This window comes from Miniopterus schreibersii (genome assembly GCF_964146895.1).
Source record: "Miniopterus schreibersii genome assembly, chromosome: 5".
NCBI classification, from domain to species: Eukaryota; Metazoa; Chordata; class Mammalia; order Chiroptera; family Miniopteridae; genus Miniopterus; species Miniopterus schreibersii.
Genome location: NC_138106.1, coordinates 40537128 through 40560504, shown reverse-complemented (window position 1 = coordinate 40560504; position 23377 = coordinate 40537128). Strand labels below are relative to the sequence as shown.

At 36.7% G+C, this 23377-nt stretch overlaps 1 protein-coding gene across 1 annotated transcript; it reads right to left on the bottom strand.

Moving 5' to 3' along the window:
• Positions 1 to 595: 595 nt before the first annotated feature.
• Positions 596 to 21658, bottom strand: CLDN16 (claudin 16). Its single transcript, XM_081138173.1, has 5 exons — positions 21239 to 21658; positions 9049 to 9151; positions 5932 to 6096; positions 3188 to 3379; positions 596 to 2549 (listed from the first exon to the last, which is right to left on the bottom strand). Exons 1-5 carry the CDS (start codon positions 21350 to 21352, stop codon positions 2416 to 2418), a joined length of 708 nt encoding a protein of 235 aa, XP_080994299.1. The 5' UTR covers positions 21353 to 21658; the 3' UTR covers positions 596 to 2415.
• Between the last annotated feature and the right edge of the window lie 1719 nt (positions 21659 to 23377).

Sequence of the window (23377 nt, the reverse complement as noted above, 5' to 3'; positions counted from 1 at the left end):
GAGTGTCATTGTATGTATGCATATAAACACATGATATCTGGAAGGATATGTAGATATTCAATACAGTTCAGGAGTAGTGATGTTCCAGGTGGAGAGCATATGGTGCCAGGCCATTTAAATAAGGTACATTTTTGGTAGTTTATGTTTTCCCACTGTCTACAATGCACACATACAACTTTTATAATAACAAAAGTCTAATATTAATTAAAAATACGATTTGAGGAAGTAATAGTTAATAAAGGGACACATAAATAAGATTATCCAATTTTATACATTTTCTTTTTCCTTACTGCAATGAACTGGACATGACAAAATTATAGTACCCAGAATTTAGTGAGCTATTTCAACATTATAATCTAATAATCTTATGTGTGTACACTTTGGACTTATACTATTTTTCCCTTTTAAGCATGTTGAGTTGCCACCATGTCAATGGTTACGTCATTATTTAACATGTGTTTTGTTGTTCACTAGTTACTGCACAAAACATATTCTCTGTTAGGCTTTATTTGGGAGAGCTTTGTTAAATTGTAGTGAATTAGAAAAAAATATTCCCAAGGTAGCTGAAGAAAAAAATACAAATATTCTTCCCAGAATATACAAAAAGTTTTTATTGAGAAAAAGTTCAAAGCTGTCATATATGTCAATTATCACCATAATCCTTTGAAATATTTTCTAATACAAATGAAATCTTTAAGAAGGAAAAAAAAATGTATCTCTAAAATCTAATGAGTTACTAATTAATTTTTGCCCTGCATTTCCCTAGAAGGATTGCAAGATAACAGTCAATATATCATAAAATAAAAGTGAAGATAAAAATTTTAAAAAACAAAGTTGAGAAAAAAGACCAAGACAAATAAGTTTTAAAATATATAGAATAATACCCATATAACTTGGAAATGTGACCTACAAATTATTTTTTTCAGAGTCAATTACACAGATAATAATACCCATAAAAGTGAATCAATTGCTCTAAATTCTAAGATTAGATAAAAATTTCTCCTGAAAATACTGATAAATAAATATCTTTTAAAATCATGAACACCATTCTCAAAGACATTTATATATGTATTAGGCCTCATCATCTCATTTTCACTTTATTTTTAGTTTTTTTAATTGAAGCACTCTTTTCGGTGTCTTCAGAAAATCACAACTAAATTTTCATTTTCCAGAGAAATAATTTCCAGGTTAGTCAATAGTTCATTAAGGTACTGCAAGAGGATCAATGCTATTCATGTGAATTACACAGAATTGGGAAGGCTGGGATTACATTTTATAACCATTTTAAAACTTTATCATTTAAAAAATTCAAGATGATTACATTATGAATATGAATGAATCCCTTAGCAATCATTCATTGATTTCTTTAAGTGTCTACATAATTCATTTTTTTCAAAAAAGCACATATTTTATGAGGAAAATTGATTAAGTAAAGAGTTGTGAGGTTTCTTTCTTTCAATCAACAAATATTTGTTAAATTTTATCATATGTCAGGTATTTTGCCTAGGGGTTGAGGATCTAGTTGTGAAAGGCCACCTGAGTTAGTGAATTCTAATGTGGTGCATTCATAAATTACATTTGGATGCCCAGTCAATAAAGGAGTGAACTCCTTGCTTAGCTATTACTGCTCTAGTCCAGTAATTTGGCACGGTATAGGGAAGCAGGGAGCAGTGATAACAACACACAGCTCTCTTCTTGTTAATGAGCAAGAAAGTCACCATGGGCCCTGCTATTAATTTAGCATTTGCTTTTGACATTTGGAGTGTGAAGGGGAAATTTCTTATCTTTAGCTTCTACTAGTGGCAGGCACAAAAAGCTTTTTTTTTTCTTTTTTCTATTTTAACAGAATCAGAGCAATAGTGGGCACTGATATACTAGATTGAATTTAGAAGAACCATCTTCTTCAAAGTTATAAATAATTCACTCAGTGGAGAATACAAAGAGTGAACCAAAATCCAGGGAAAGAGCTGAGAGTTTGTCAATCCCTTCAAAAATGAGAATCTCAGGCCTCTTTTGAAGGTTGCTTTATACTCTTAAAGTGTTATTTTATTTTAATATCACCATGTCACAGCCTCTGATAGCAATATAGAATCACAAACATTTTTATATCTTAGCAACCTCATCTTGAAATATAGGGAAAGTGTGTGTGTGTGTGTGTGTGTATGTATGACAGAGAGAGAGAGACAGACAGACAGAGAGAGAGACAGAGAGAAGAGAGAGAGGAGAGAGAGAGGGAAAGAATGAGAATATGAGAATAGGAGAAAAGATGTGACAAACTTTTTGATTAAGCTGCACAGCTAATTTAGTTGAACATGACGTTTAAATAACTGTTCCTAAGTTTACCTTCTGCTTTATTCACCTGAAATTACTGATTGATTCGTAAGTAACATATCAACACAGACCGCATGGAGCACCCTACACCCTCGTGTCCACAGCATACATTTTGGCAGTCTCTGTCCGGGGGGCCACGTAGGACTTGGCCACGGAAACAGCTGCATTCGAATAGGCCTTCCTCACGGAATAAGGGTAGTTCCTTCCAGGTCCCACATCTGTTTGGGAGAGGTAACGGTAGAGATAGAAAAATAACTATGGCAGAGTAACCTTTGGGACATAAAATAATGTCAATTTATATATTCTTCTCAAAAAGAGGCAAAAATATACATATTCTAGGAAAGAATCATCTAAGAAGACCTCTAGGTGATGATCTAGATTTTTATCCTGAAAGTTATTTTCAGATTTAAAATTCAACCAAGTATTTTCTTTATTATTTCTTGATAAGAAGAGGAATTCTTTTTATTTTTAAGTATTTTTAGAAACCAAATTACACTTTTTAACACCAAATATTTGACATGCTTCTCAGTCTACTTCCCTGTTTAACTCTAGATATAAATTTAATAGATTGGGTGAAGTAAGACTCATAAGATTATAACACATCAAAGTAATCATTATATATTTGGATGACAGACACAGTTACAGCTGTGGGTTTCCTTTTTTTCAATAAATATACCACTAACTGGGTAATAGGTTTGAATATCAGAAATCAGTTGTCCTTAAACAACTGAAAATTTTATTGGCAATAGGTAGAGATCAAGTAAATAACATTATTTTGGGCTATGAGGTTTGTTTCCATTGGATTGGGAAAAATTACACTGGGGCAAGGAAGTGTGCTATTTTATTTTGTTCTTACCTTTGAAGAGGTATAAGCAGCATGTGAGGACAGCCCCAGCCAAAAAGCAACCCAGAGACCCAGCCATTCCAAGCCAACAGGACCAACCAAATTTATATTGGATGCCAAGAAATATATTGTGCAAAATCAGAGAAGAACGTTCCACATAAACATCGACAGCATACCACACAGAGCCGATAATTCCTGGGGCACCTGAAAGAAAGGAAAGATGCAAAACGAACAATGCAGGTCTTTCCCAAATTTAAATCCTGCCGCTCAAAACAGGTGGCACCATTTAGAGGAATACTAATGATACCATGGATTCATGAACAACTCCAATTTCCATCGCCTGGTCTGCATGTTCCTCTGGCCTTCCAGCTTACATTTCTTCCAAGTTATATCTCAGAAATGCAAAAATAAAATAGCACCGTGCTCATCTGTTTTTATAAAACTAAAATGTTCACTATGGTTTTCTTTAATTTTTCTATCTTTCCAATGTTATTTTATATTGTAGGAAGAAAAATATTAAAAACAAAAAAAAAATCCAAAGAAGAGAAAGAATATAAAATTTAAGACAAATAATGAAGAACATATGTTCGTTCAATATCAGTATTTTGAGAGTAGATGTCTTCAGAGCATTCTATCGCTCCCCTTCCCCACTACCCAGCCCTACGACTGAAGCTATGTCAGCTCCAGCACTCATATGAAAACTATGTTTTTAAAGTCATTCATTTTAGTGTGTTGGGGTTACAATCTAGTACCTGAAGTAAAAATTGTCTTTATTTTAAAATAAATTCTTATCTATCACCCCTACATATAAGAATAAACAAAGAAGAGTTACTCCTTTTAAATGAAATTTAATACCCATAGATTAGTCTATCTGATAATTGACTGGTTTGAAGTGAAACCAGTAAGGTCTGCTTGTTTTAAAGGAATAAATTGCATGTCAGGGCCTACATGAAAGGAAAAAAGAAAAAAAAAGATGGGGAATTGGGGGATAAAAGGCTATGTGCAAAAGATATTTCTGAAATTGTAGTGTCCGAAAACACTTTCACAGTGTTTTCTAGGGAGTTTGTGGTATCTCTTTAAACCACCTTTTCATTGCATTCTTCTCTCAGTTGTTTAATGCGAAAAGTTTTAAGAAGAACCATATCATGAACATATAACCTTTAGATAACAGGGTATAAATTATCATGTGTTTTCTATAATACTGTAACGCACAGGTTTAGAATGGAAATTCCTTTTTTGAAACTTAGAAACAGAATATTACTAATATTGAGTGATGGGTCCAAGTCTTTGGCCATGCCTGGCAATTTAGTCATTTTTCTTCAGCCATTCCTACAGGGATTTTCTTTATTGACTTGATTTTCTTTAACTTTAGCTCATTTTGTTGTTTTATTTAAAAAATGGAGTATCTAGTTATGTCTCCAAAAGTACGCTGTAAAGAAACTTTATAGCATTAAATGATGTCTAAATTTAGCAAGTAAAACATTGTTACATATAAAAGCTTTATGTTATCACTAGGCTGGGTATGGGAATGTATGCTTACAAAGGAAAAGTAACTACATTTTTGTGACTTTTTAATACAACCTAAGGATCATCCTGGCCTTGACTCAATGTTTGTGCATGAAAAAATCAGGGAGGCCTGGGTTTGAGATTGTGATGGGTTAGGCCCTCTGCTATGAGCTTTCTCTGTCACATTGGGTCTTCACAATAGCAAGTCACAGTAGCTATTATTGCCAAGGCTTCAGGCTATTTTGCAGATCAGAAAATGGGAGGGGGAAAAGAAAACATTTGTAATATTTTCAACAATAAAGATAAATTTAAAAAAAAGAAAAAAGAAAGAGATGGCAATCTTAAAAAAAAGAAAACGGAGACAGGTTAAGTAACTGGCCTAAGGTCACACATCACACATATATATCTCCAAGTATTTTTAGTTCCACAATCTCTATCCATTCATTACCCACTGTGCCTGGTCAGGTTCCCACTTACATTTACTTTGCTAACTTTTTGTTTCTACCATTAAAGAAGATGGTTTTCTCACTGGAGGGTGTTCCTGTTGATTTGTCCAACAGGATACTTCCTCCCAACTGGCATTAAGATCCAAAGATGACATCATGTTGTGATAAAGAAAGACTAAACTTTGAAGTTGATAACAGACCTGAGTAAAATATCAGTTTTGCTGTTTCACTAATAAACACCATGTGAAGTGTTTCTTGACTTATGGTTTATTAGTCATGTTTTATTTATTAGTCTTCAGAACTCCATTTATTCATCTGCTTCTTAAGTGAAAATAATAATATGACCTGTTTACCATTTCATTTATGATCAAATGGGTTGGCACACCAGAGAAGTCTAACATAGGACTTGGCACAACTTAGTTCATTACTAAAAAGAATTGGTGGGGGTGGGTACAGGTAAGGAGGCTTAATTAAGCTTGGGGCTTAAGTGAATTTAACTTCAGGAATATCATAATAGATTTTTTTTTTAATTAAAGCATTATACAGCTACTTTAGATGGTTGAAAAATACTTTGAGGATTTTGATGAATCTTGATCTGCCATATTAACAAAAAAATATTAATTATCTGATTCCAAAGCTAAAGAAAGTAGGGCTTGTGGATGTGCTCTTTATTCCTTCAATCTAGACATGCAAGTCACATATGATCCTAAAATGAACTTCTTCAGAACATCACCCATCTCCTTCACCTCAAGACCTCTATCACTAATGAGTATCTCTACCTCTCTCACTAGTCCATACCAGTACCTGCTATTAGTAATGTGGTTCCAGCAACAAAGCAGAGGCGGACTTTGATGTATGGCTCATCAGGGAGGAATTTCACGCAGTCCAGACCAAGGAGTAGGGTGATAAATCCAAACCCGGCTAGGATATCTGCAGTAATCATCAACGCCCGAGTTACCACCAGCTTCACTGGAAGATCAGGACACATGGTTACGGCATAGGTGGAGGAAGGAAACATGTTAACTCACGTAAGTACAAAAAAAAACCCAGACAACCTCATGCATTAACACAGACCACTGAAAGAATTGTGCATTTAAATTTGCACGAACTTGGAAATGAGTAACCTTAAATTTTTCATAAAACATAAAGATATTATGAGGCTATTGGCATTATTATTTGTTGAAGCACCGATTAGTACTTAGTCTTGTTGGCCTCCTAGCAAAATGCCTGACATATAGTGGCGACTAAATAAATGTTTCTCTTTGGCCTCCTGTTCAGGAATGAGTCCTGTTCACAAGAAGGAAAAGTGAACGCTGAACTGAAAGTAGAGTGTCCTGCAGAAGGTACTCAATGAATATTCAATAAGTAAATGATCAGATCACTAAATTTGTTTGAAGTTCTGCTGTAAAAAATTAAAAGTGATTTGTTGAAGTTTGATCTAGGGGAGCAAGATAAAATTATTTAAGACATCTCTTGAGAATTTAGGCTGGTGGGAGAACTGTAGAAAGAAGAAGACCTTCTGTCATTGAGTAGAAGACTTTCTGGAAGACAGGTCATATTCTCCTTCAAATTCCCTCAGGTCATGACCTTCCTTGGCCAAGATTTCAGTATTAACCCCTTTACATTGCATCGTCAACTGAGCATATTTTAAAGCTACAGCCAGTGAGAACATACAGTAGAAGGCCCAGGGAAGAGAAGATAAAATGAATAGAAGTGGAATAGCAGTGATCGCCTTCTGCAATGGAAGATCTTCAACTGGGAAAGCTTCCTGAACTGACTCACAGCTATGCTAAATTAGCAATAAGAAGATTTCATAGCAAATACAGGGTTAATTACCTGAAGTCAGAACGACTACTCTTTTAGCTGGCTAATGGAGAAAAGTAATAAAATTTATTCCTTTAATGATACAGTAATTAGGTTTTATATTCATAGTGATTTGGGGTTTTCTTGCATTGAGAATAATTTTCCCCAATGATGAGGTAACTTTAGGGTCTATTTAGTAATAGGCTGCTTGCAAAACTGTAGCCAATTTTTCTTATTTAAAATAAAAAATATTTTTATGATAGTTGTAAGAGAAAATCAATGCATAAAATCAGCTTCTACCTTATTACTAGGTAAATATGCTATATGTAATTATTGTTTATTAATATATAAGTATACATTCATTTCTAGAATGGAATTTTTAAGGTTCAAAATTTAGCATTATTTGAAAAAAAAGTAAGCACAAATTTCAAATTTAGGCAAAATCTAAGGCTGACTTTTCTCAAAACTGAGGAAAGAAAATCATGTATAACTCATTAGTTTTTATATTTCAGCAGATCCTCTTGACTGTCAAATGATATGTACAAGTGGGACTCCGCCTACTCAGTACCCTAAGCCAAAGGGTCTCACACTTTGCAGTGCCTCCCTTGAAATTTCTATGACCCTTTTTGGAACCTGGGACTACCCAGTGACAGGAGCACCATCAGGATGGGGTGCCCTGAAATCATTGCAGGTCCTGTTCTTCCCCTATTTGACCCATGATCTCACACAAAGCATTGTTCAGATGCTCTTCAGAATTCTAAGACTCATACAGGGAGCCCCATGGGTGGGCCAAGTCCAAGAAAGCAGCACTGCAAGCGGGTTGCTAATGCAGGTTAGCCAGGAATTTCCTTTCAAGGATTGTGTGAGATTTGACTGCCAGGATAATATTAAATATATTCTAATTTGCAGGGATGTGGGGGATTCAAATTAACTACATCAACAGGAGCCCTGAAAAAAGTATTTATCTGGGTCTGCATACTCTAGGTACACAGGGTGATGGAAAAGGTTATATAATTATATTTTCTTAGAATACATTTTCATCTCTGTTGTCTTTAAGTATATGATAGAATTTTGAAACAAAATGCATCTTTTAGATATTATTAGTGACTAATAGCTAAGACTAGAGCAAAAGAAAAATATGAGATAGTGTAAGCAAGATAAAAAAGGACTGGTTGACCCCCCACAATGCGCCCCGACTGGGGCCGGGGATGGAGCCTGCACCAAGGAACGTGCCCTTGGCCATAATCGAACCTGGGACCCTTCAGTCTGCAGGCCAATGCTCTAACCACTGAGCCAAGCAGGCCAGGGCTAAATCATGTTTCTTTGTAGGTAGAACTAGGTTAGCACAGGAAGGGAAAAATGAGAACGAATTAAGATGTCTTTTTTTAAAAAAAGATGAAATAAAGGCCTTATGAATTATGTTAAAAGTGTTCTGGCACTCAAATCCTAAATGGCAGGGGAAGATATTTTATAGCACTGCTCCTTTTAGGTTCTTTACCCTGGATGAAATAGCTTCCCAGGGAAAAGTCACATTCCAAGGTTTACTTTCCATTTATCTTGAGAAAAGAAGTTGCCATGTGATACCATCACCTGTCAATTACTTTGAAAGAAACTAAAACCAATTTGCTTTAATCTGTTTCTTTCTGTCTCTGTCCCTCTATCTCTAATTCTCTTTTTTGGCAAATCTTCCATTGAAATGCTATAAACTTCCTATTTGAACACAGTCATAGCGAAAATACATCTCTGAAATGCTTTTCATCTAAACTGTCAATTCTAATCATAAAATCCCAGCATCCTTAAGAATTTGTTTCCATTTAAAAAATGTTTACTATAAGCCTACTGTGTATAAGGCACTATGCCAGGTCCTTTGGGGAAAAGCAGAAATGAGCAAGATAATATTTTTACTCTAAAGAATTTACAAATCCATGGGAAAAGATAAAATATGCTAAAATGTTTCAACTCACATTTTAGAAACAAACTAAATGTCTAATCAAAATATTTCGAACTTGCCAGAACCTTAATACAGTGCTGTAGAAAACAAAAGCACATAATGGAAACCTGAGTTTAATTTTCTATAATATTCCCTCCCTACAAGGGGAATATCTCAGGGATACGTACAGGGGTGCTCCGCGAGTATAGAATCGTACTCATCGCAGGTGCGAATGCCATCGAAAGCATTTGTGACACACTCCCACCAGAGGCCTCTGCATTTTGTGCTCACCTAGAAGTTGGAGAAGACACCATGTGAAACAATTCACGCAGACACACTTCAGTTCAGCCTTGATCAAAGAAGAACTTGGCTGTTGTGTTTGACAACAAAGTATGGTGATCACAAGCATGATCAGAATTTCATTTACAACAAACACAATGCATTTTTGAGTGTTCTCCCCTAAGCACTAAGAATTAAAGGCTTTCCCCACTAGGAAATGAATTCACTTCCTGAGTAGGGGTGGGAGGGCTAAGTCATGCCTAGGATGGATAAAAATCAGAAATAAAAATATGCAAATGCCTATGGCTGGTCCCATCATCCAGTCATAGTTTAACATGGAGACAATTCATTTCACTCTCCTGTGCTGACATTTACTCAATCCCTGCCCCAAATCAATATAACAATAGATAATGACTGCTGGTGTCTTGAAGTCTATTAAGAATGTACATTAATTTGTCTTCATCATGAACACTGGGTTCTTTGAAGAAAAGTGTTATTATATATGAGGTTCATAAATTTAAAATAATTGCCACAGAAAGCTATATATAAAAACACAAATAAGCGAACTATAAAGACCTCACGAGTTCTTCCTTCCTGCTCCACTGACAGACTGCAAATGCTTAAGCAATGATATGGATGTAAACAAACTGGGCATTAATTTTATACAAGCTGACAGCTGTAAGCCACTTTTACTTAGAAATGCTGTGCAGATAATACTTTGTCCACTTAGAGCTGAAAGCTACCAGTGCTCTGAGCCTTCCCATACTTTATCTCTAAATTGTACGTCCCAAGAGATTGCTTAGAATTGTAAACCTGCCAACAGAAAATCGTTTCCAGGATTCTTGACGGAGCTCATGCATATGAAACAGAGCTAATATGACTGTTTCTTCGGACTCAATTACGGACTCAATTACCTTAGAAGTCTGGAAATAGGTAAGATTTAACAAGGATTATCTTGGAAAATGAAAACTCATTTTTTTCCTTAAAGAAAGAATAAATAGCAGAGTGGGGAGAGAAATGCAAAGGCAGGGGGATTATAGTTGTTGTGAAGAAGAAAGGAAGGAACAGAAAACACTTTGACTTACAAAGGAAAATCCTATCAGGCAGTATTTGCTCTCTGACACCCTCTGCCCCGTGTTCTGCTTTGAAGCTGTGTTGTGTGCCAAATAAAACTCTACTGAACTCTCCTGCTGGCTACTCCATCACAACTTTAAATGTGGTACTGCTATTATCACTTTCCATGTAAAATACCTCTAATTGGTCATAATTAATTAATACTTCTATATTGATTCTGTACTATGAAGCGGTTACTGTTTAAGCATATTATTATTTCACTTATCTCTTAAAGGATCCTGTGAGATATCATTATAATTGTCTATTTTACAAATAAAGAAAGTGAGGCACAGGAAAGTTAAGTGATTAACCCCAAGCGAGCAGTGTTAACAAATGGAGAAGAGAGGACTCTGCCTATGGCCTTAAGCACTGCGGTAAACTTAACACCCAGTTTATAAAATGGCAAATCCATTCGGACTAAACTACTCTAGAAATGGAAATTAATTAAAAGATAGCTTTGGGTGAAGTAGTAAGCCCTAAATGTATTCTCATCCTATAACCATTATTCTGTAAAACCTCACTTTGGCTTGCTCTTCTTAAGGTTAAATCTGAAAGTGATGTTCTGAACCCTATAGGGTATTACCTCAGGAAGCTGAGGAATCACTGAGACCAAGAATTTAATGAAAAAAAATCTATCCTGTGAAATTTAACATATCAATTTCTAAAAAAGAATGTGAACATGTAAAGTTATATAAGAATAAAATGTAAGCCATAGTTGAAAACATATAGACTTTAAATATAATTGGCATTTATTAGTTGCGTTGTATCTTTGGGCAAGATCTTATCTTTTTTCAGCCTCTATCTCCTTACCTGCAAAGAAAAGATAATTCCAGAAAGGTTATAAGAATTAAAAAGTACCAACACACACAATATAAGTTATTTATTCAGTAAACGATAATATTAATAAATTACTTAAGTACCATAATAACTTGAGTAGTGACTGTGTTGAGCTTTCCTAACTAACCACAATGACAGTGGAGAAATGTAGATGTAATAGATTGAATGGTGGTCTCCAGAAAGATATGTCCATCTCCCAATCCCCAGAACCTGTGACCTTATTTGGAAAAAAAATATTTGCATATGCAATTAAGTTAAGGATCTTGAAATAAAATGATTGTCTTAGATTACCAGGGTGGGTCCTAAATCTAATGGTGAGACAGAGGAGAGACACAGACAGAAGAGGAAATGTGACCACAGAGGCAGGGATTGAAGTGATGTGGGCACAAGTCAAGCAATTCCCACAGCCCTAGAAGCTGGAAGAGGTAAGGAATAGATTCTCCCTTAGAGCCTCCAGAGACAGGGCTGTCCTGCCAACACTTAGATTTCAAACTGCTGGCCTCCAGAACTGTGAGATAATAAATTTCTCCTGTGTGAATGTGGACAAAAAAAGGGGGACTCTATAATAAGTCTAACAATTCCAGTCACTGAAAATAACCTTACAGGGTGGTCTGATCATAAATTCTAACTGGTCAGGTCATGATGGGTAGTCATGCCCCATGCATATAACTGCTTTAGTAAAAGGCTATATTTGCCTTAAGCAAGACCTGTCCATTGTTTTTGTGCATCTAGGTCAACACACCTTTGAAAAGCCTCTTTTTCAGACCCCTTGGAAGTATAACCACCCTCAAGAGAACACATAATCATGTTAACTATGCTGTAATTCAACCCCCGACTTGCTTTCTCCCACCTTCATGTAATCTTCTTTATGTTCCCTCCTTAATTCCAAATGTATAAAAGAAACTGCAAACTGTCATTCTATGGAGCACTTGAGATATTGCTTCCTGGCATCTGTTGTCAGTTTGGCTCAAATAAACTCTTATAAAAATACTCTGAAGGTTTGGACATTCTTACATGGACATCAAGCTACCAAATTTATGATGATCTGTTATGACAGCCCTAGGAAACAAACACAGTAGAGGTTACTTGTACTAAACCAGTATACTATAACAGAAATATGCTATAACTATTGTACGTACCATAACGGAAAACAGACCTTTTCATAGCCTGCTGCCCGCCAGTCTCTCTATTAACAGAAACGGGCTGGATCTTGTTTATTTCAACTTAGGCTAGGTTATGTGGATTTGAAGTCACTTCTCTATACTCAGAGTGACTGTCCACAGTTTTCATCTAACTCAGCCACTAAAACAAACCAACAAATCCACTATGGCTATTCTTGTTGTATATGAGGTTATTTAGAAAGTCAGCTGAGATATATATGCCACAATACTCATTTCACATAAAGAGTATTTCTTTCTCGCCAACATAATCCAGTGGTGGTGTCATTTTCAAGGCTATTGATCATTTACCTGCAATGACCATATTTAGAAGAGCAATGAGCTCATTAGAGGAAACAAGGAATCCAATTTCATTAGGTATTAATGCCCAGGGGCACACTAGTAGATTGCTTGGTATTCACGCTCAGTTGAGGTATGTGAGAATAGTGGCTGTAATTAACCAAACTTCTGTGTTAATACAGCACTTACTGGAGACACCCTTAAAGGTGCCTTTGTGCATGAAAGACAAGGTTAAAAGATTTAATGTTATTTGGCTTATTGAAGAAAGCCCTCTTTGTTTATAGTATATAGTCTTCACTTGTGTCTCTTGTATAATGGCTTATTAAGAACTTTCTAAAAGGCAAGCAGGTCTAAGTTCTTAAAAGTTGTCTTAAAAGGCTCTTAAAAAGCAGTCTGATGCTTGGATTACATGGTTAACATTTCTTAAAGGGCAAAAATGCAAAATGTTAACTAATAATTTTTATCTCACAGGGTTGTCCAAAATAGAAGATTCCAAATTTAAGCTTTTCCTCTTAATGTGTGATTTATATATTAATAAATAATGTACAACACCATACTAGAGAAATGTGTATATTATTTCAATAAATAGCTATTGATTCTGAAGCATAGAAGGTGTTATCTCCTAAATACGGAGAAGTTTATCCAAGGCATGACAATGAAAGTACAAGTCACAAATGCAAGGACAGCAGAAATCTCTTAAAATTAGTTAGTTGTGAAACACAGAGGTTTTACAGAACAGTCCAGATTTCTGGCTTACCTTGGAAACTTGGTCAGTGTGGCCACCTGGACTTCCTGGTCCAACGTAGCAACAATTACCATGGGCAGAGTAGCTGCTCTATGTAAGTGGGATTTATGTCCATAGGCTCCTTGCTGTTCCTACCCAGTCTGCCTCTTTCATGCATGTTGGCTTCCTTGCTCCTATAGGCATCTGAGTTTTTCCCTCATGGTATATAACAACAAGAATAACTCTCCTTGCTCTCAATCTGTCAAATTTCTAACTAATATTCAAATTCCACTTCCAAGATATATCTTCCATGAGGTAGGTTCTCCCAGGCTCTCAACCAGAGTTAATCTCTTCCCAGATCCCACAGTAATTATCCATATTTCTCTAGTATTTACAATATTAAATTATATTTTTGTATGTGCATTTATGCACATCTGTCTCCTAAGTCTGTCTGTTGTCATCTTTCAAATTATATTCATTGAATGTCTGTCATGTTTCAGTGTATCAGCTAACTAAATGGTATGGACACAGCAATAACCGAGACAGGCATGACACCTTGCCTGAAAGAGTTGACAGACCCTCCTTCTTGGTACATAATAGATGCTCAATAAATGTTTATTGAGGGGGGGAAAAATCTGTCTATCTACTACACACACATTAACTGTCATTTGAACTTTGGCTTAGATAGTGGTTACCTATTTGTATGCACTGACCCTCAATATGTGCTTTCGACTTCACTGAAAAGACTAGGACAGCTGAATCCAAGAGTTAAAGAACTATTATTTAGACCAGAGAATTTATACTGATTTGGTGTCAGCCTGGATCCCACTTACTCAACTGGCTCTGGAAAGTATTTACCACAGTACCCAGCATGGGCCGGATACCACTCAGAAAAAGCTATAGGAAACCATATTGAGGGTGACTCTTTCCAGCTGACTTTATAGAAGCATCAATTAATTCCTTAATCCTGGGGTTTCTCATTCTGATCTCCTCACCAGTTTTCCATTAAGGTTTCTCTACCGTAGTCTTTGCTAATTTCCGTTTCTTATTACTTTCAAAATACAAGCAGCAAGACACAATTTTGCCTGCTTTGTCTTGTTTAGTGTACTTTTGGTTGTGTTTGTCTTGCGTCCACATATTTTATGTATATAGAATTAGAGAAACTTAATAATACTTTAATTAATTGGCCGGTATTTCTCATCCAGTTACATAGGAGATTTATGCACAGTAAGCTTAGTAAATACTTATTTTTGTTGACCATTATCAAACACAATTTTATTTGTCAATATACATTAAGGTATAAATATGTATGTACTTTGATTTGTGTGAAATATACATAGGAAGAAGAATTCACAAACAAAAAAATTAAATGTAGATGTATTTTAAAAACCACCTTGTATACACACATATAGGAAATGATCATTTTAATAACAACTTACTATCCTTGTGCTAACATACTTTACATTGAATATTCAACTTATCTGTTTCCAAGACTTACTTAAATATATTTATCAATATGCAAAGGTTTTATTTTTAACTTTAATGTTTAAATTAAATTTATCGGGGTAACATTAGTTAATAAAATTATATAGGTTTCAAGTGTACAATTCTACAGCTATGTATTATGTGTTTACCAACTAAGTTTTGATAATACTAAATAACATGTTTTACTAACTAAAACTTGAAACATTTTCAATTTTAACATAAAATGCATTTGAATTTTTTATAATAGGATTCTAAACTATTTATGTTAATATTTAATTTTATTTTTCTTACTCTCCGAGGGTCTAAAGAACTCAAGACCAGTGTTTATAAGGATGGGGAAGCAAGATTAAAATAATCACAATAGGAGCCACCTTTCCTTTCTACTCCATTTATGTAACATGACTTTATTTGCTAAGATATATTTGGTTTAGCTCTGCCTGCTTATTTGTGGAGCACTGGCTAAAAGTATAAATAGCAAAAACAGGATAATACAAACTAAATAGGTAAAATATAATTTTTGTGGTCTTCACAGTTATGTTACCTAATTTACATATCTGAACTATCTAAATATTTCAATTGTTACATTTATTGTTTAATTTAAGTCACACACTTAATCAGTTTAGAATGCTCATGAAAGTATGGTTTCACAACTTTGCAATGATTTCTGCCCAGTGAGAGATCATAATTTATGTTGAATGAACAACAATAAAATACTAATTTTCTTTTTTTTCTGGTCTCCATTTCTTTCTCTCTTTGAAATACTAGGCAGAAAAGCTATGTTCTCTAGACCAGAATATGCTCTTCAACAACTTTATTATGCATCCCAGGGGATTAGGTTTTTATCCTTACCTTATTAAAAACAGAAACCAAATCCATACCTTGAGAAAACTGAAGTTGTAGCAAGATAAAAGATCTTGCCTTAAAAATCGTGCTGGTGTCCCTACAGAGGTACTTCTCGCTTAGGGCTCAATGTGAGTCTCCAAAAATCACTTTACACTGTCTTTCATTCGCATTCATTTATTCATCCTCTCAGTAAATATGACAAGTATCTTAATAGATAGCCAATCAATTCATGTCAACAAATGCATCCTGGGTTTCCATGATCTGGAATCCATGTTAGGTGCTATAAGAGATCATGGTATGAATAAGACAACTTCTGTAGCCTCAGATGTCCAATGAAAGAGTTTGAAATCAGCTGGAAAGTAAAACTATATATAAATAATAACAGTACTTGCTAGATAGATTTACTTTAATATTTATTTTATGTCTCAAAAAATTGTAGCATCATCAATGCAAATAGAAATCGCCAGGAAGAACCTGGTGACAGGGATAATATAGATCCAAATGCAGAAAATGTTCATTTAAGGAAATAAAATTTTAATCATAACAGTGCTTGGTGTATAGCAAGTTCTCAGTCAATAATTAACAAAAGATTAACTGAAAATGAAACAATCTTGTGAAAACATTTTTTTCCTGTGATAGTTGAGAGACCAGTAATCTTGTGAAGAAACTACTTTACTATTTCAGTGTGGATAATGAATAATTACATGTTTTATACTATAAGTAACATGTTAATAATGTTATTTATTCATAATTTATTTTCTATTTAAGATGCATTTAATAGATAACTTATGTTATTTTGTCTGTTGTCTGCCTATTCCCCTGGTGAGACAGAAACAAAAAACAAAAAACAGTAATAAACATTAAAATGGGCAAGCCACGGCCCAGAGAAGTAAACAAAATTTCTACAAGAGAATCAATAGTGAAAATAGGAATAGAACTTAAATGTCATATCTCACCTTTAAGTGAACATTATACAAAATGTCATCTCCTCCTCCAGAACAAAAATAAACCTATAAACTGCAAACAGACAGTAATATATCTAACAGTTATTGACTGATTTGTATTTGCCTGGTACACGTGAATCCTCACAAAACATGAGGAAATGTGGTTTACAGCAGCTTAGAAACCTGTCAAAATTCACAGCTGATTACCTGGCAAGGTGGGATTTAATCTCAGGTCCCTCCAACATCAAGTTCAACCTGTAAGTCTCCCCACTATAAAGCATTGTATAACCACCCCGCCTTGAGGTGCTGTGTAAGAATCTAAGCAAGATAGGAAAGTAAGATGTTTCGGGGACCTTGTTGCTTGATGACGTCTGAATAGAGACTAATTTTTCTCCATTTAAGCTCTAGGTGAGTGACTCCAGCAGTTCACCAATTGCCCCCAAACAGTAAGGATTTCAATCTTGGCTTCTCCCTCTTCATTAGCCCACTTTCTCCGCATGCAATCAATTACCAATCTTATCAATTTGAATTCTTTAGAGTTACCCATATCGTCACACGTCTCCTTATGCTTGATGCCCTCCTAGCCCAGACCACCATGGTCTCCCTCCGGTTCTACGGCCAAAGTCTCCTAATGGGTTTCTCGATGCTTCATTTCACCCCTTTCCAACATCCTCCACAAGCAGCTAGAATAATTGATCTTTCTAAAATACATGTATATGTTTGCTTACAGTGAAACACGTTTGTCTATGGCATACCAACTCTATTTTACATGACATGCAAAGCCCTTGAGACCCAGTCCCCATATTCTCTTCCTTACATTGAAAACTCTCATCATGCTAAAAGATATACAAAGCCACAAAAATACAGTGTTCTCATACCTGGATCTCTGCCTATATCATTTCTTGTGCTAGGGACACTCTACATCTTTGCTCATCTATCCATCAAGTCCTTAGTTCAGATATTTCTTCTTCTAGGTAGACTTCATCAGTTATCCAAGATTGAGTGAGCTGGCAATTCAGTTATTTGCACTATCATATCACAACTATCAGTTCACGGTCTGTCTTCCACAATATGCTGGGAGCAACCTCAGGAAGATCCAGATCTCACCCTCCTTCATACTCGTGCACCCACAGTACCAGGTAGAGAGCAGGTGCCAAAGAATATTTGTGAAAGGAAGATTGAAAAAGAAGGGAGGGAGAATGGGTGCAAGAAAGGAAGGAAGAGCCTATAAGGTCACAGAAAAATGCAGAATTTTCACTCTGAGCTTCTAGTGGAAATTTCTGGGGAGGCTCTGAATGCCATGGGTCATTGGGTGACTGGCCATCTCTGTGGGATTGCTGACATAGTCACAGTCAAGGACTCCTGATGTTAAGGAACATAAAGGCTTTAAAAGGACCTTAAAACAACTGAGTTCAACTTCATCTTATAAATGAGCCAAAGACAGGAGATGTGATTTGCTCAATCAAAAGAAGATAAATAAGACACAAACACAGGCTAGAATAAGCTCAGAGCCCGAGTTCCCTTCACCACATCTGTCATCCCAGCGACACACATGAAGCAATAGTGGCAGGAGCAGCCCGAGAGCTTAGGGTGCTTGGTGCCTGATTTGGGACTATGCACACCCCAGTTCTGGGTGCTATTTCTCTTTCCTAATGTTTTACTTAATGCAAAGAACTTCCCTCATGGAGGCAGGTAGAAGTTAAGGCAAAATAGCCCTGCGTGGTGTTCTGAGGCTCTCTGTGCCTCGCACTCCCTGTTGCTTGATTCTCTAAGGAGGCCCCGTTCCTGCTGGCGCTCCGCTCGGCATGTGTCCTCTTGGCTGGAAGGCCCTGCTGCCGTTTCCACCTTTTGAAACCTTTTGTATCTTTTCCAAGCTTTGTTCAAATTTGCTTCCCTCCCCAGGCCTATTTCAGCATCTATGACAGGAAGTAACCTCTGGACTCCTCTGCCCCAGGGGGACTTGACTCATTTCTTTCTCAGCTGTGAACCGAATTGGCCCGTGCCTTTTACTATAGTTTCATACGCATGTGTCTTTCCTCACTAAATGTACACTCCTGTCAGGCCCGGCTCATTCTTATTTCGTCCTCATGGCCCCCAGGAGAAATGGGCACAGTACCTTTTATATGACATGCATTTCACAGTGTGTGTTTTTATGTGAACTGAGCTATAGGATCCATTTTCCAACTCTGAAGCCTGTATCATCCTAAAAGTTTAACAAAGCTAGAAGCTCATAGCACTCCTTTTTTTTGAAAAAATTTTTCCATGGGGATGCTTTTTCTAAAAAATCACTTTTGTGGTGCCAATTTTTGTTCCATAGTTGTATAGAGTGAGCTGTTAATATGGACTAATGGTGATGCAAATATATGAGGAAGGAAACATGAAGAGCAGCAAAATTGAGTCAGTGAGCGTCATAACCTCCAAATTTATGAATAATCTTATGATTTCATAAGCTAGCCCATTGAAGGAGCAATTATTAAGAGAAATTCATGCCCCTTTAAAAATATTGCCAAATAAAGAGATTGTTGGAAGAGAAGGGGGCCTCATTCGTTACAGATTCCTTCTTTTAACATGGAGGCTTCTGGGGGAATATTTATAGCGGAATATTTCAAGTATAGGAAACGAAGACGTGAAGAAATACTCACTAAAGCTTGCCCAAGGTTAGTGAGGATTTACTGGAGGTGAATAACCTAGGCTGCTCATTCCATTCATTTTAACTAGAAGTGTTCCTGCCCAGAGCAGATGGCAGATTGGTTGGATGTAGTGAAACTAAAGCAAGAAGGCACTTTAAATGCCAGGACGCCCAATCTTTCTCAGCAAGGCTTGACCCTTTTGAAACCTCCATTGCTTATCGAGTGAAGTGAACAGTTCCATTAGCTTACGCAGGAAGATTTTCAAATTGTTTTAGAAAATATTTTAACAATGCTTTCAGATAAAATTGTGTGTATGTTTTAAAACATAATTTTAAGTCTGTTCAATCCAGCAAGCTAATGGCAGCAGAAGTTTTTACCTGCCTTTTTCCCTGTGCACTGTTCAAAGGGCAGTGTCTTCACTCACTGCTTATGTGCATGAGCAGCTAAAATGCATCACTGAACTCATGTATATCAGACATCCTTTACAGTAGTTAGTTCTACCAAAATTTTCAGAAATATAATTTTTTAGCACTAGAGAAGTGTTTATAACTCCATTGGTTTTGAAATGTCATGTAGGATTCCAAGGAAAAGTAAAAGTAAGGAAAAAAATGGCAGAAATAATACACAACAAAATAGAAAGATTATTACCTTCCATTTCTAACTGCAACTTGAGAGTTGAATAAATAAAATTAGGAGAAAATATATATACCTTTGATCTCAGGAATCTTTCCTAAACTTTGTAGAGGTGACATTATAGCATTTGTTAAATTGTCCCCTTCAGAATGTACATATGAGAACACATTGGGTTGCTAGTCTATTCTTTGTTGGAGGTCCTGATATACTGTTTCTTTTTCTTACATACACATTCTGAAACCTTACTAATGAAAAATTGGTGATTTTGATATTTACTCAGTTCTATCTCAGATTCTGATAGCTACAGGAAATGCTTTTAAACTCCAAAATTACTTCTTTCTGAGCTTCTCCAGTGAGAAAAATACAATCTTCAAATGTCAACCACTCACTCACTCTTGTATAACAGTGGGTTCCCAAGAGCAACTCATTTTTAAAAGAGTGTTTCTTAAATGAATATCTGTTCCCTGGAGCTTGGGACTCACTGGAAGATGTGTTTTCTCCTACTTAGAAACTCAAAATAGCATTTTTCTATAGCATATTAATTGAATAGGTTTCATATGCCTTGAGTTTGATTACTCAGTTTCTTAGATTATGATTCTTTAAGAAAGTCTATTGCACTACTCTTAATGTTGTTATCAAGATTATCAATTTTATCTTTAAGAAACTATCAGGGTATGGGGGTTAGGGGGCTAAGTAGGGGGATGGAGAAATTGAGAAAAAAGAGAAAAAATACATGGACACAGACAAAAGTGTGGTGATTACCAGGGAGAGGGGAGGTGGGGGGAGGTGGAGGAGAGTATGGGGGGATAAGTGGGGATGGGCAGAGACTTGACTTGTGGTGGTGAACACACAATACAGTGTATAGATGATGTGTTGTAGAATTGTGCACCTGAAACCTGTATAATTCTGTTAACCAGTGACACCCCAATAAATTCAATAAAAAGAAAAAGAAAGAAAGAGAGAGAGAGAGAGAGAGAGAGAGAAAGAAAGAAAGAAAGAAAGAAAGAAAGAAAGAAAGAAAGAAAGAAAGAAAGAAAGAAAGAAAGAAAGAAAGAAAGAAAGAAAGAGAAAGAAAGAAAGGCTGTTCTGGAGCGTTATTTAAATTGGTATATGCAGCAATGGGCGAGGTGACTTTCTAGAGGGCTCCGTGACAGGGGTTATATTATTGCCTTTGTACGAATTTAACCTTATGAAAAAAGAGGAATTACTCAGTTACCTCATCTGCAAAATGGAATAACAACAATACCTACATCATAGATTAGCTGAGAAGATTAAATGGGTTAATAACATGAAGATTCAGTGAGGAGTGAATAAAGAATTGATCAGTCCATTTTGGATATTGTCCTTGATCCCTGTGATCTCAGTGAGGCAGGGGGGCTTAGAGGACATTTGGAAGGGCTTGGGTGAGAAAAAAGGAGTTGCTGACTACTCACCTCCAGGGAATCATCGGCATTCACCATCCAACAGTCCGTCCAGGTGGCCACCACCAAGAAGCCCGTAGAGCACAGGGCAAAGAAGCAGGCGACGTGCTGGAGAAGATGCCTCATGTCAGCGGGCAGCCCGGGAGCTGGAGCGCTGCAGCCTCCGGGCCCCTGGCGCCGGGGACGCGCAAGCACCGGCCTGTCCCTCCTTCTCACACCCCTGCGGGCGTCTTGGGTTGCCGGAGGAGTTACACAAGCAGGCTGTAACCCACACAGGGGTCCTGGAGGTCATTATCCGAAACACCCGGCCTCCAATCAGGAGCCGGGCAGTGGGAGGACTGGCTATGCTCTGGGAAAGGAGCCCTGGTCGTGTTTGCCGCTCAGGCCGCGGGCTAATAATGTGAGATGATGGTCGCCAAGGCGCTTGCCAGCGCCAAGACGGACCGAAGGAAGAAGGGTCATGCCCCATGCTGACGCCTGCAACTGTTCTTTCTCAGGCCCTCGAGGGAAAGTGAGCTATTCTCCCCCCCTCCCTAAGGAGGCTGCACGGTTGACTGAGTGCTATTTTATGATTAGGACTATTTTAATATTCGCCGACTACCTTAGACGGACAGGCCGCCGGTGAAACTATGCCAAACAAGTGCTCGCTCAAGGGAGTTTGCATTCCAAAGTGTTGGGCAGAACAGCGCGGTGAAGGGCTTCCAGCACCTGGGCCCCAGGCAGAGCCAGGCCCCTAACCTCCAGCACCGCAGGATGGGAGAGAGGTGCTTTCCCACCCAGGCAGCTCCCGGCGGGAAGCCTGGCTCTCAGCCTCCTGGGTTGAGGGCACTTGGGCTGCAGCTTCCCTAAAATGGGAGTGTTACTACTTTCTTCATGTTTGTGAAAATGAAATGACATTGTGACTCTAAATCATTTAGAATAGTGCCTCACAAAACTAGCATATGATAAAGATTAATATGACCAAGAATTCCCCTATATGATTACTTTTCTTTCGGTGTTTAAAAATATGTCTGGAAAAAAACAACATCTGTTTATGTTAGGAAATTACATATATATTAAAGTTGTTTTTTAATATAGCAGGGGCAACTGTAGTTTTACTTAGAGTCAAATGGGTAGCCTTCTTGGGTATAAATACTCCATAACCTGTAGTCTTAAAAGAGCTTTATATACCCTATTTTATCATCATCAGGTAGACTTCTCTCGAGTCAAATACAAATTTCAGTGATAATAATAAAAAATATTTGACCTGGCTCTTACTGCAAGAAGGAATGAGAAAAGGGGAAGAGAGAGAAATTGAGAAAGAGAAACAGGAATAAAGATTAGAAATGGGTCATTACTCTGAAAAGAATCAGCCACTAAGTTATTTTAGTGCCACTACATGAAGAAATTGCTTTTTTTCTATTTAATAATGACTTGCTCATAGTATTTAGGGTAAAAGGCTAAAACCAGTATTGATACAACATCCTTCAAGAATATTTTAAATAGTAAATTTTGTGACTAAAACTTATGATTTTCTCATTTTAATTCATTTGTATTAAAATATATAAAAGTTAAATTTAAATGTAAAATTAAATCTAAAAGCTGGATGTAAAACTGTATTTGCAATATAAACCCAATTATTGCCATAAATCGGGATGTACATGTTAAAGGTAGTTATCATTATTAGTTTGTGAGACACATTACAGATGCTTTTAATTTTTCTTTAATTCTATTTATTTTATTTAACAATTGGAGAAAATAATACTTATTTTTAAAAATGCTCATTCAAATAATGCAATTACCCACCATGTAAGTGAGCTGCAATGCACACACACTGCTTTGGTGACTCACAAGTGAATCTTTCCCTGTGCCCTGAAATCTAAAACACTCATGCTCTATTGATCTGGGAGAGGAAACTCATTCCAAAAGCACATGCCCATTACAGGAAAAGTCCTGGACTTAGCTGCTAGCTTTCCACCCAGGGACCTTTCACAATGTACTTTTCCTGCTAACAACGCACCCCAGGGCAATGGACCTTAAACTTGAGTGCACACTGGAATCTCCCAACCCATTTTCTATAAAAGTGCCTGGGAGCTCACCCCTCTGAGATCTGGACTCAGGAAATTGGGAGTGGAGGCCAGGAATTCACATTTATAAATGTCATGTATAAAA